Genomic DNA, 13,195 nt, shown 5'->3' on the forward strand with positions numbered 1-13,195 from the left:
AAGGATTCTAATCTGGTCTTTCTGATTCTCAAACTAACACCATTAATAATTGTGATAAAGGTTTTTAACACTTTGCAGAAGATTCTGGCCAGGGTCCCATGCTTTGGAAGGGGGTTGAGAAGGAATGGATAGTGCTGACATAGAGACTAAGCAAAAACAGCCCTTCAATGAATGTAATACCACATTTTTCTTAATATTTAGGAGTTTCAATATATCATTGTGTCTGTATGTCTGTCTGCTGATAAAGTTGCTTCATATAAACTTGTCTCTGAAGTAGTATTAATTATAAAAATTATGGCCATATCAAAGGGAAATTACCAGTTCAACATTGTTTATTGTAACAATATAAAGCATGAGTTAAGACTTTGGAGGGAAAAAATTAACAAGCATAATCTGAAACTTAATATTGGGTGCAGCCTTGATTATCTGCTCAATCTTGGGAGGAACCTTAATTTCTCTGTGCTTCTGTTTCCTAATGAGTAAATAAGTATAAAAAGACAATAGTAACTAATACATAGGTTTTCGGTGAGGATTAAATAAGCAAATGTCTGTAAAAGCACTTGAAACATGCTATGTTCAGTAAATATTAGTTAATATTAACACTATAACTATTAATATTAGTCACTGAGATTGTGTCCTCATCTGTAAAATTGATACAATGAGATCATGTGTGCAAAGCACATTCTACAATGTCATGCTCATAGCAATTATTCAAAGGTGTATATTATTAGCTATAATAAAGTTAATAGGACTTAGATAATAGATTGTGAATTCTTTTATAGCAGCTCTTATATTCTTTCTTTACATTTTCATCACAAATGCACTGTTATTCTTATGTCAACTACTCTAAATAGTCTGCTAACTAAGTTCCATTATCTGGCTTCCAGCTCCTTACTGGATCTCAGCCCACATCATAAAAAACCCACAAAGACCTTCACTAGAGATGTATCCAAGAATTCCCCTTCTTCAGATTCCTCTGTATCATTTCACTCATATTGTGCGTAACATTTCACATTTCATTATTTTCTAAAAAAAAAAAAAAAAAAAAAAGCAAATTTTGAGCTTTGCATTCATATGCTTTACATATATATTCTATAATCTTTTCAGGCTTAGTTGCCACTATGTGTGCAATCATTCAACTTTCAGTCATTTCAGATGATTAAATATTCACAGATGGTCTCCTGCCTGTGTGCCACGAAAGTTTCTTATGTCAAAACTCTTAGCACAGTCCTCACCAGGGAGGCAATTTGAGGAAACTTCCAAAACTCAAAACTTTTTTCCTATCTCAGAAAAAATCCTCAAATCACAACCCAGTAGAACCCAAGAATTTATTATATTACATATTACAATGGAGAAGTTTAACAAATTTAAAGATGTATTAATAAAAATTGTTTTCTTTTCAGGTAATGTAATTAACCATCATTTGAAATACATGGCAAATAGAAACAATGTGACAGAGTTTATTCTACTGGGGCTTACAGAGAACCCAAAAATGCAGAAAATCATATTTGTTGTGTTTTCTGTCATCTACATCACCACCGTGACAGGAAATGTGCTCACTGTGGTCACCATAATTGCCAGCCCATCATTGAGGTCCCCCATGTACTTTTTCCTGGCCTATCTCTCCTTTATCGATGTCTGCTATTCCTCTGTCAATGCCCCTAAGCTGATCACAGATTCACTCTATGAAAAGAAAACTATCTTATTCAATGGATGTATGATTCAAGTCTTTGGAGAACATTTTTTCGGAGGTGTTGAGGTCATCCTACTTACTGTAATGGCCTATGATCACTATGTGGCCATCTGCAAGCCCTTGTACTATACCACCATCATGAAGCAGTGTGTGTGTAGCCTGCTAGTGGGAGTGTCATGGGTAGGAGGCTTTCTTCATGCAACCATACAGATCCTCTTCATCTTCCAATTACCTTTCTGTGGTCCTAATGTCATAGATCACTTTCTGTGTGATCTAAACCCTCTGCTCAATCTTGCCTGCACTAATATCCACACTCTAGGACTCTTCGTAGCTGCCAACAGTGGGTTCATATGCCTGTTAAACTTTCTCTTGCTCCTAGTCTCCTATGTGGTCATACTGTACTCCTTAAGGACCCACAGCTTAGAGGCAAGGCAGAAAGCCCTCTCTACCTGTGTCTCCCACATCACAGTTGTCATCTTATTCTTTGTGCCCTGCATATTTGTGTACACGAGACCTCCAGCTACTTTACCCATTGATAAAGCAGTTGCTGTATTTTACACTATGATAACTCCTATGTTAAACCCCTTAATCTACACCTTGAGGAATGCTCAGATGAAAAATGCCATTAGGAAATTGTGTAGTAGGAAAGTTATTTCAAGTGTCAAATAAGTGTGACTGGAGCCCAACATGATTCAACTGAGGCAAGGGTCGAAAGGACATTTTGGGTAATGTCAGCAAGGAATTCTTATTGGATAAATAAAATATTAACCACTATGATCAATACATTATGCCTTGAGGGGAGTCAAAATGGGTTCAAGAAAAAGGAGAAAACCTAACCATGTATTATTCTCACAAACTGGGAAAATTCTACCAATTTGGGGCTTAGTTTCACCAGCTTCATCCATATGTATGAAACTCATAGGCCTTCCTTCTAATAAATGTAAAATAAGTAATAAAATAAATATATCTATATTTAGTAATAATGTCCGTAAAAAACAGAGAGGCATTACTCTTATCCCCATTTACCAAAGAGGAAACTTAGAGAAGTTGACAGTGTCAAAATAGAAATATCAAATAGACAGCAACCAGAATCTCACTGATTTCCCAAACCATGTGCTTAACTACCATGATACCCTGCCAGGCAATGATGACAGAAAGATCAGATCATCATAACAGCTATCATTTATTGAGATAGGGACTATGCCGGACACATTGTATATGTTAGTTCATTAACTAAAAATATAACTTTTTCATTAATAATTGTTTCATTTTTATATATCAAAATTGATGGCCTTTGTTTTCTGAAACATTATGCTATCTAACTACTTCAGGGCTATAAAAGCAAAGAACTATTTAGCATCTGATGGGTAAACAATGAAGTTTATACCATGATTCCAAATGTCCTTGTAGGCTTCAGAACCATTTTGTATCGCTCACATTACTCTTTTTATACTGATAATCGACCAGAAAGAGTGATGGTTCAAATAAAGAAGATGTTTTGATATCAAGGAGAAATTTCTATGTATTAAATATACAGTTATACTCCATAAAATACTTGCCTGATAGATAACAATAGTTCCTACAAGGTACCATGTCTGGTATACCATAAACATAGAATCAATGAATAACAGGATTAATGAAAATGAATAAATTCAATAAAATATAAAGCAAAAGTAGTAGTGGAGGCTAGGACAGTTTTTTCTACCTTCAAACTAAGAATTCTGGTTGGACCTCACAGGGAAACTACATTTTTTCATTCTTATTGAAACAATGAGAAAGAAATTGAAACTGCATTCTCAGCATATGAACGTATAGTTTATCTTGATATTTTTCCTACCCCCAGTAAGATTTTATTATCTTATGTATATGGGCTCTTTATATTTTTCTTTAATCAGTTTGCTTTTTAGTAACATTTTCATATTAAAAGCTGTTTTGTTTGTTGTTTTTTGCTTTTTGATTTTGACATGCAGTCTCTCTCTGTTGCCCGGCTAGAGTACAGTGGCACGATCTTGGCTCACTACAACCTCCACCTCCTGGGTTCAAGCAATTCTCCTGTCTCAGCCTCCCGAGTAGCTGGGACTACAGGAACCTGCCACCATGCCTGGCTAGTAGAGATGGGGTTTCATCATGTTGGCCAGGATGGTCTTGATCTGCTGACCTAGTGATCTGCCCACCTCAGCCTCCCGAAGTGCTGGGATTACAGGTGTGAGCCACCACACCCAGTCTAAAAGCTGTTTTTCAAATCATATTGCTACACACAAAGCAGTTTCAGGATAACTGTATTCCACTTATTCCTTGCATTCTTTATTCCTTAATCAACAAATAGTTTTTATCCCCAGGAACGTATCAGGCACATCGATAGTTCCTGGGGCTTAGTGGTGAATAAAGAGAAACCAGGGTCCTCTTTTCACGAAAGTTAGGATCCTCTGAGAGACTTCAAGAAGAGAACAGAGAATTACAACATAAGACTATCAATAGTAAGAGCATGGAATTAGAGGGCTGTGAAAGCATGTTAGAAGGACACACAACAAAGACCTAGGAGATCTAAAAAGAATTCCTAGATGAAAAGACATCAAAAACAGAAGCTGACCAGGCACAGTGGCTCACGCCTGTAATCCCAGCACTTTGAGGGGCCAACGAGGGCAGATTACCTGAGGTCAGGATTTCGAGACCAGCCTGGCCAACATGGCAAAACCCTGTCTCTACTAAAAATACAAAAATTAGCTGGGTGTGGTGGTGCATGTCTGTAGTCCCAACTACTTGGGGGGCTGAGACAGGAGAATCACTTGAACCTAGGAGGCAGACGTCGCAGTGAACCAAGATCTCGCCACTGCACTCCAGCCTGGCTGACAGAGCAAGACTCTGTCTCAAAAAAGAAAAAAAAAGGAAGCCAAAGGGAGAAAAGGAATCAGCAGAATGAGTGGGCATAAGGTTGAGCTAAGAGTGTGTCTATGAGAGGGAATAAGTAACAAAGGCCAGAAGATGAGAAAGAGTAAGCAGGAAACCCAAACAATTCAATAGGACTGTAATTATCAATTTATCTATTCATTCAACAATTATTTATTGAACCCACTGTGTGCCAGAGTAGGACACTGAGATTGTAAAAGGGAAAATACAAGACATAAAGCAGGAAAGTAGGATGTTTTGTAAGATCAAAAAGGGTCTCATAATTGTGTTAAAACTAAATACTAAGTACCAGGGAGAACATAGTGAAAGTACTTTTAAACTAGCAAGAAACGTATTTGGATTTGTTTTGGGAATGATAACTCTAGCTGCAGTATGGGAAATGGATTGAAGGGTCAAGCCTCCCAAGAGAAGAGCAATTAGGAGGTAATTATAATGATTTAGGTGTGGATAAATGGGGGTCTGAACTTTGGTGACTCCCAAGAGATACCGAGTGTTAGGGACACTGTTGCATCCAACTCAAATGCCCTTTGCCTGGTAAGTGAACTCCTGCCCCACCTGCTATGTCTGGGCTGCTAACAGCTCACAGTACCACCCTTCCCTGGACAATTGCACCACAGAAAAAGGGAGGTGCCACACCCAGAAGATTATGCCCACCGTCAGGGCCCAGCAGTGGCCAATGACTAACAGACATGCAAGTTTAAAAGGTTATTGTATAATACAATGTATCCTCCAGAGCTTCAATGGCTCCAGACTCAAGGCAGACTTCAGTTGAGACCACATCTGAAGCCAGACTCCACTTGAGATCATGTCCTTTCTTCCCTCTACCATAACTAGCTTCCCTTAACCCCTTTTCCTTATAAGTCACTTTTGTGAAAATTCTCATCTCAGATCTGCATCTAAGAAACCCAAACTAACACAGAGCAATAGAGACAGTTTAAGATACATTAATGAATTTTAAGGAAAAGAACTTGATACAGGATGAAGATTAGAGAGAAAAGAGTCATGGATGAAACTCCGTTTCGGCTTCAGAAGGAGGATACTGAGATGGAACAGAGAAAAGATGAACCTGCTTTGCCAGCTGAAGAGGCCTCCCCACCTCTAGTAGAACCTTCCCTTCACCCTTAGTGGAAGAAACCTCTTCACCCCCACTGAAGGTTTAACCTCACATTGCCTAAGGAAAATTGTATGTCCTTCCCTGAAGCAGTTTCCCAGCAAAACAATGTTGATTTCCCTCAAGACCCATCTTCATCATCCCTCTTTGCTTCTAGACCATAACTAGACTCAAGGTTAAACTCCGCTGTGTAAGGTTAAGCTGTGGTGTGGCAGATGGCATCTGAACTCACTCCCAGAAGATGATAAACGTTAACTTTAGAACAAATCAAGAAAACTTGATTTGAATGCAGATAAAGCAATGTCCTTCCCTAAAAAGTCTTGAGTTTATCACACAGTTTCAGTCAGGTTAGCTGAAGGTGGATTAGTAAGGGAGTGGGGAAAGAGAAAACAGATGTAGGATTTGTAGGATTATTCTATTTATCTCTAAGTGCTCATGGAACATACACACAATAGAAAATACGCTGGGCCACAGTACAAGATTCAATACATTTCAAAGGACTAAACCATACAGAACACATATCTGAAAATAGTAGGCTTCAACTAAAAATTTATAACAAAAATATAACTAAACATCCCCCAATTATTTACAAATCAAGCAACACAATTCTAAATTATTCATATATTAAAGAAGTGCCAATGAAAAATTTTTAATGAATTTTAACTGAAAGGCAGTAAAAACAAACAAACAAAAAATACTAGATGCAGCTAAAGAATTGCTCAGATGCTGCTATAAAGACACATGCACACGTATGTTTATTGCAGCACTATTCACAATAGCAAAGACTTGGAATCAACCCAAATGTCTAACAGTGACAGACTGGATTAAGAAAATGTGGCACATATACACCATGGAATACTATGCAGCCATAAAAAAGGATGAGTTTGTGTCCTTTGTAGGGACATGGATGCAGCTGGAAACCATCATTCTCAGCAAACTATCACAAGAACAAAACCAAACACCGCATGTTCTCACTCATAGGTGAGAACTGAACAATGAGATCACTTGGACTCAGGAAGGGGAACATCACACACGGGGGCCTATTATGGGGAGGTGGGAGGGGGGAGGGATTGCATTGGGAGTTATACCTGGTGTAAATGACGAGTTGATGGGTGCTGACGAGTTGATGGGTGCAGCACACCAACATGGCACAAGTATACATATGTAACAAACCTGCACGTTATGCACATGTACACTAGAACTTAAAGTATAATAAACATAATAAGTATAATAAAAAATATATATATATATAGCTTTAAATGCAAGTACTAGAAAATAAAAAAGATTAAAGGAAATGAACTAAGCTTTCATCTCCAGAAGCTAGAAATAGTAGAGCAAAATAAATGCATAAAATGTGATATAATATGAATAGAAGACAGATATACTTGAAATAAAATTAATTTAAAAATAGAGAAAATACATAAAGACAAGGGTGGGTTTTGTGTAAAAATTAATAAAACTAATGTCCTTAGCAAAATGGGTTTTAAAATATAAGAAAAAAAACCAATTATGAGAATCGGCAATGAAAAAGCTATGCTGTAGATTCTACAGATCTTAACAAGATAATAAAAGGACATTACAAATGAATTTTGCTAATGTCCTTGCCAGTTAAAAAGAAATGAACCTCTGCTTTGAAAAATACAGCTTTCTATTTTTTGTCATCTAAAAATGTCTGTAAAAACAATATTTCAATTGAATAAATGAAATACGTGCATCCTCCATGTGCAAAGAGTCTTACAAGTTAATAAGAAATCATTCATCTACAAAATGGGCTAAAGACAAGAACAATTTCCAAAGGAAGAAAAATGAATGGTCAATAAACATATGAAAAAACTTTCAACTTTGTCAGTAACCAGAAAAATGCAAATTTAAAATATTTTGTACTAAGCAACTTTCAATTTTTATTGACAAATAATAATTGGACATATTTATGGGATAGTGATGTTTTGATACATATACAGTGATTAATTTGTGGTAATTAGCATATCCATTATCTCAGACATTTATCATTTATTTGGGAAAACACAACTTTCTAAACACACACACACACACACATACACACACACACACACAAGCAAAACCTGAATAACATACATGTGCTAAATTCGCTCTTGAAAAATTTTCCCCTGACTTCTCCCAAAAATATCAAGATTACATCCCATGTAGCTTTATCAGTGAATTCTACATTTCACTCTTAAAAAATACTACCAATTTTATATCAACATTTTCAGGAATTAGAGAAAATGAAAAAGGGCATTACAAGAAAAAATATCAGATAAATATCTCTCATTAACACAGACAAAAATTCTAAACCCAATATTTAGCAAATAAAATACAGCCATATATAAAAATAATAATGTATCATGAGCAAGTAAGTTTTGTCCCAGGAATGAAATGTTGATTTCACATTCAAAATCAATTCATGGCCACATGCGGTGGCTCATGCCTGTAATCCCAGCACTTTGGGAGGCTGAGGTGGGCAGATCGCTTGATCTTAGGAGTTCAAGACCAGCTGGGGCAAAATAGTGAGACCCCCATCTATACCAAAAAAAAAAAAAAGTTTAATTAGCTTGGTGTGGTGGCATGCACCATAGTTCTAGCTACTTGGTAGGCTGAGGTGGAAGGATCGCTTGAGCCCAGGAAGTTAGGGCAGCAGTGATTGGTGACTGTGTCACTGCCCTCCAGCCTGGGCAACTAAGTGAGATCCTGTCTCAAAAAAAAAAATCAATCCATATAATTCATTGCATGAACAAAATTAAGTAGAAAAAAAAATGTGATCAATTCAATAAATAGAGAAAAAACTTGATAAGATTTAACATACGTTCATGATTTTTAAAAAGTTTAAGAAAACTAGGAATAGAACTTCCGCAGTAGGATAAAGCCTATTAACAAACATCCTACAGACAACAATGTACTTAATGAGGAAATACTAAAAACTTTCTCTGAGAGTCCGGAACAATGCAAAACTATCCATTATAACTACATCTATTCCACACTGTGCTGGAGAATCTAACCAGGGCAATAAGGCAAAGGAAAGAAATAAGTGGCATTTATAAAAATGACTAGGAAAAATTTTAAACTGTCATTATTTGCATACAACAATTTTGTGTGTGTTGCAAATCAAAATTTATAAACTATTAAAACTAATACATTTATGAGATGCTACATGGTAATAAAAACTTACAATTAAAAAATATGCAACTACAAGATGACTGACTAGATTCAGATGGGGTGTACCTCTTCCACAGAGCGGAACCAAAATATCAAGTAGATATTCATACTTTAAATAGATCGTCTGAGAAAGAGCACTGAATTCAACAGAGGCAACAGCAGACACTGAGGGTGAAGGAAGGAAGGAGACATGGGGCTGCCTGTTTGGGGTTGGTAGGAGCCAAGAGCTGCCCCAGACCCAAAGAAGGGGGAAGTGAAGGAACCCCAGAGCTCCACATTCCTGGGGCAGACTTCTAGAATCCTAGCTACAGGAGAGTCCCTCAACCCCCATAGGCCTCCAGACTGGCATAGACAGCTGTCTGGAGATCATGCACGGGTGCTTCTCAAACTTACATGGTGTCTCACAGACTTCCAAGCACTGGGCAGCTGGAGCATGGTGCCATTCTGGGAGCCCATTACCCAAGGATCTCTGTCCTGCCCTGAGGCTGCCCCTGCCACTGCTGGCTGTTGGGCCAGGTAGTGAGAGGGGAGGCCAGGTGCTCTCACGTGCCTCAAGGAGAGGTTCCACTGCTTCTACTGTGGGACTGAGGTCATTTGGACCACATACCCCATGCCTGCCAGTCTCTCCCAAACCTGCCTGCCTAGCCATTCCTATGGAGAGAGGACCACCCTTCCAAGTGGCAGGCCCACAGTGCAGCCACTGTTGCCCTACCTGAGTGTTCCTCCAGTGGCCAGGGACCAGCTTGCCCTCCCTATCACAGCCAGCACTTGAGTCCAGGGACCCCGAGGACAAGGCTGTTGGCCTGGTCCTATCCCTGCACAATTCAAGCATGTCATCCAGGAGCATGGAGATGAGATCTGTGATCTGCTCTGATGTGATCTGGAGCCCCCACAGTCAGAAGTGAGAGGAGAGTGTGGTGTGGGTTCATGCTGTGGCACAGGAGCTGGGAACCCCTCCCTTCATAGGACCAGACCAGGAAGGGTGTGGCTTGAGAGTCAAGGTTTCTGCCCCAGACAGGGAGTTTCAAGGCCTGGGGAGGCTTTGACATCTGAACCCAGATAGTTTAGGATGGGCCTAGTGGTTCTAGCCAGCTGCTGGTGGCTTGATGCTATAGGGAAACCCATGGGGTTGGAGATTTGGGGGTGGAGCAGATCCCACTGCCACTTCCAGCTGCTGATTCATGGCCACCCCTCCCCCTAGCATGAAGGTACTTTGATGCAGCAGAAGTGCCTCTGCCCCTCTCTGGATGGTTGCCCCAGTAGCCTGAGACCTGACCCCAAACCCCCAGCAGAATCAGCACTTGCACCAGCCTTGGAGAGCCTGGTCTAGGACTTCCCAGACCCAACCATGCCTGGCTTTGCCCCATCCAACCACTGCAGCAGCAGGGCATGGGACAGGGAGCCCTGGGAGTTCCATGGCCCCACCCCTTACATAGGACACCCAAACCTTCTGTAATGAACAAAATCCAAGGAAAAAATCCCACTGCTACCTCTCTCCTGGAAATGCCACCTACTGGCTTGGAAGTCAACCTGCACAGCTTATTAAACTGCCCACACAACTACACAGTGCTCAGCTGGCTCGTATCACAAGTGCCACCTACAGACCTGCAGGTAAAACTAAACAACCCAATATCATCCCTGCTGACAGAAGTGCACAGTGCTGGGGAATAAAATAAGAGACTTCCCCCCGCTGATCTCTGCAGGAGGCAGTGATCCCTCTCACATGCCCAACTGACTGTCGCTACAACCTACAAAAAACAGTATTTGAGAAAACCATTACACTAAGGCTATCTATCATCAAAAAATTCGTAGATTTGGCCCCTTGGAAGTACCCAGAAGCTAAAGGGCCCTACACAATATATCCTACAGTGTGGGGAAAAGAAAGAGAGATCAGCCTGTTACTGTGTCTATATAGAAAGAAGTAGACATAAGAGACTCCATTTTGTTCTGTATTTGAGATGCTGTTAATCTGTGACCCTACCCCCAACCTTGTCCTTGCAAGAGACATGTGCTGTGGTGACTCAAGGTTTAATGGATTTTGGGCTGTGCAGGATGTGCTTTGTTAAACAAGTGCCTGAAGACAGCTTACTGGTTAAAAGTCATCACCATTCTCTTAATCTCAACTATCCAGGGACACCTACACGGCCAAAGGTCACAGGGACCTCTGCCTAGGAAAGCTAGGTATTGTCCAAGCTTTCTCCCAATGTGATAATCTGAAACAATGCTGCTAACAGGTTTATGGGGATGTTTGCACATGCATGTCAAGGCACAGCATTTTCTTTTGAACTTATTCATGTCACAGAGATCTTTATTCATATGTCTTACTACTAATTTCCCCCCTACCATGATCCTATTGTCCAGCCACTCCCTTATCTTTCAGATGGTAAAGATAATTATCAATAAATACTAAGGGAACTCAGAGACCGGTGCCGGCGTGGGTCCTCTGTAAGCTGAGTGCCAGTCCCCTGGGCCCACTTTTTCTTTCTCTATGCTTTGTCTCTGTGTCTCATTTCTTTTCTCAAGTCTCTCGTTCCACCTAACGAGAAACGCCCACAGGTGTGGAGGGGCAGGCCACCCCTTCACTACAGTCACACCCTTAAGAAAGGAATAAAGTTCCATCCAAACAAAAGTAAATCCAAAAAGGAACCAGCATTGAATTCTGGGACCGTAGGAAAAAAGTGTGTTGTGACACACCCAAAAGATCATACTACCTCTCTAGCAATGGACACTGCTCCCACATCCCAGCTGCTCCAGCTTCAGCCACAGCTCAAAGGGATCCTAGCACAGCTCCGGTTGCCACTCTAGAGGGCACAAGCCATAAGCTTTGGCAGCTTCCATGTGGATTAAGTCTACAGATACACAGAGTACAAGAGTGAAGGTGACTTGGCAGCCTCCATCTACATTTCAGAAAATGTGTGAGAAAGCCTAGATGCCCAGGCAGAAGCCTACTGCAAGGGTGGAGCCCTTATAGAGAACCTCTAACAAGGCTCCACACAGAGTCCCTACCAGGGCACTGCCTAGTGGAGGTATAAGAAGGGAGCTGCTGCCTTCCAGAACCCAGACTGGTTGAGCTTGCAACATTAGCATGGAAAAGCCACAGGGCAGAGCAGCCCAAGGCTTTGGGAGCCCACTCCTCACAACAGTGTGCCCTGGATATGGGACATAGAGTCACAGGAGATTATTTGGGAGCTTTAAAGTTTAATGACTGCCTTGCTGGGCTTTGAAATTGCATGGGGCCTATACCCCCTTTCTTTTGGCCGAATGTTTACCCAATGCCTGTACTACTATTGTTTCTTGAAAGTACATAACCCATTTTGATTTTTCAGGCTTGTAGATGAAAGAAACTAATCTCCAGATGAGACTTTGGACTTGAACTTCGTACTTTTGAGTTAATACTGGAATGAGTTAAGACTTTGGGGGACTATTGGGAAGGAATGATTGTATTTTGCAGTGTGACAAAAACATGAGATTGAGGGGGACAGGGGTGGAATGATAGTTTTGATATTTGTCCCCACCCAAATCTCATGTTGAAATATCACCCCCAATGTTGGAGGTGGGGCCTAATGAAAGTTTGGGTCATGGAGGTGGATCCCTCATGACTTAGTGATGTTCTCATGATAGTGAGTGAGTTCTCATGAGACTGGGTTATTTTAAAGTCTGTGGCATCTTCCCCCCACTTTGCTCCTGCTCTGGCTGTATGACATACCTGCTCCCACTTCACCTTCCACCATGAGTAAAAGCTTCCTGAGGCCTCCCCAGAAGTCAAGCAGATGCCAATGCTATGCTTGTACAGCCTGAAGGACTGTGAGTCAATTAAACCTCTTTTCTTTATAAATTACCCTGTCCCCGGTATTCCTTTATAGCAATGTAAGAATGGTCTAACATATTCACCATCATAAAAACTTGCAAAAGTATAAAATTTATGAGTCTCATAAAGCAGTTACACAACTGAAACTACAAAGCCACTAGGTAACAATTACCATTATGACAGAAACAAAAACATATCAATGTCCACTGTTAATGTAAATGATTAAATTCTCCACTTAAAGGATATAGACTGATGGAAGGGATTTAAAAAAAAAAACATCCAGGCCGAGCCCGGTGGCTCATGCCTGTAATCCCAGCACTTTGGGAGGCTGAAGCAGGTGGATCACCTGAGGTCAGGAGTTCGAGACCAGCCTGGCCAACATGGTGAAACCCTGTTTCTACTAAAAATACAAAAATTAACTGGGTGTGATGGCACACATCTGTAATCCCAGCTACTCAGGAGACTGAGGTAGGAGAATCGCTCCAGGACAGTCCATAAGGCCCCA

The 13,195-nt window shown here is 40.4% G+C and overlaps 1 protein-coding gene across 1 annotated transcript; it reads left to right on the forward strand.

Moving 5' to 3' along the window:
* The first annotated feature begins 1,109 nt into the window (after positions 1-1,109).
* LOC126935639 (olfactory receptor 4C13) lies at positions 1,110-2,429 on the forward strand. The gene has a single exon (XM_050757376.1). The coding sequence runs from the start codon at positions 1,208-1,210 to the stop codon at positions 2,360-2,362; it is 1,155 nt and encodes a 384-aa protein (XP_050613333.1). The 5' UTR covers positions 1,110-1,207; the 3' UTR covers positions 2,363-2,429.
* Positions 2,430-13,195: the final 10,766 nt, after the last annotated feature.

This window comes from Macaca thibetana, chromosome 14, assembly GCF_024542745.1.
Source record: "Macaca thibetana thibetana isolate TM-01 chromosome 14, ASM2454274v1, whole genome shotgun sequence".
NCBI classification, from domain to species: domain Eukaryota; kingdom Metazoa; phylum Chordata; class Mammalia; order Primates; family Cercopithecidae; genus Macaca; species Macaca thibetana.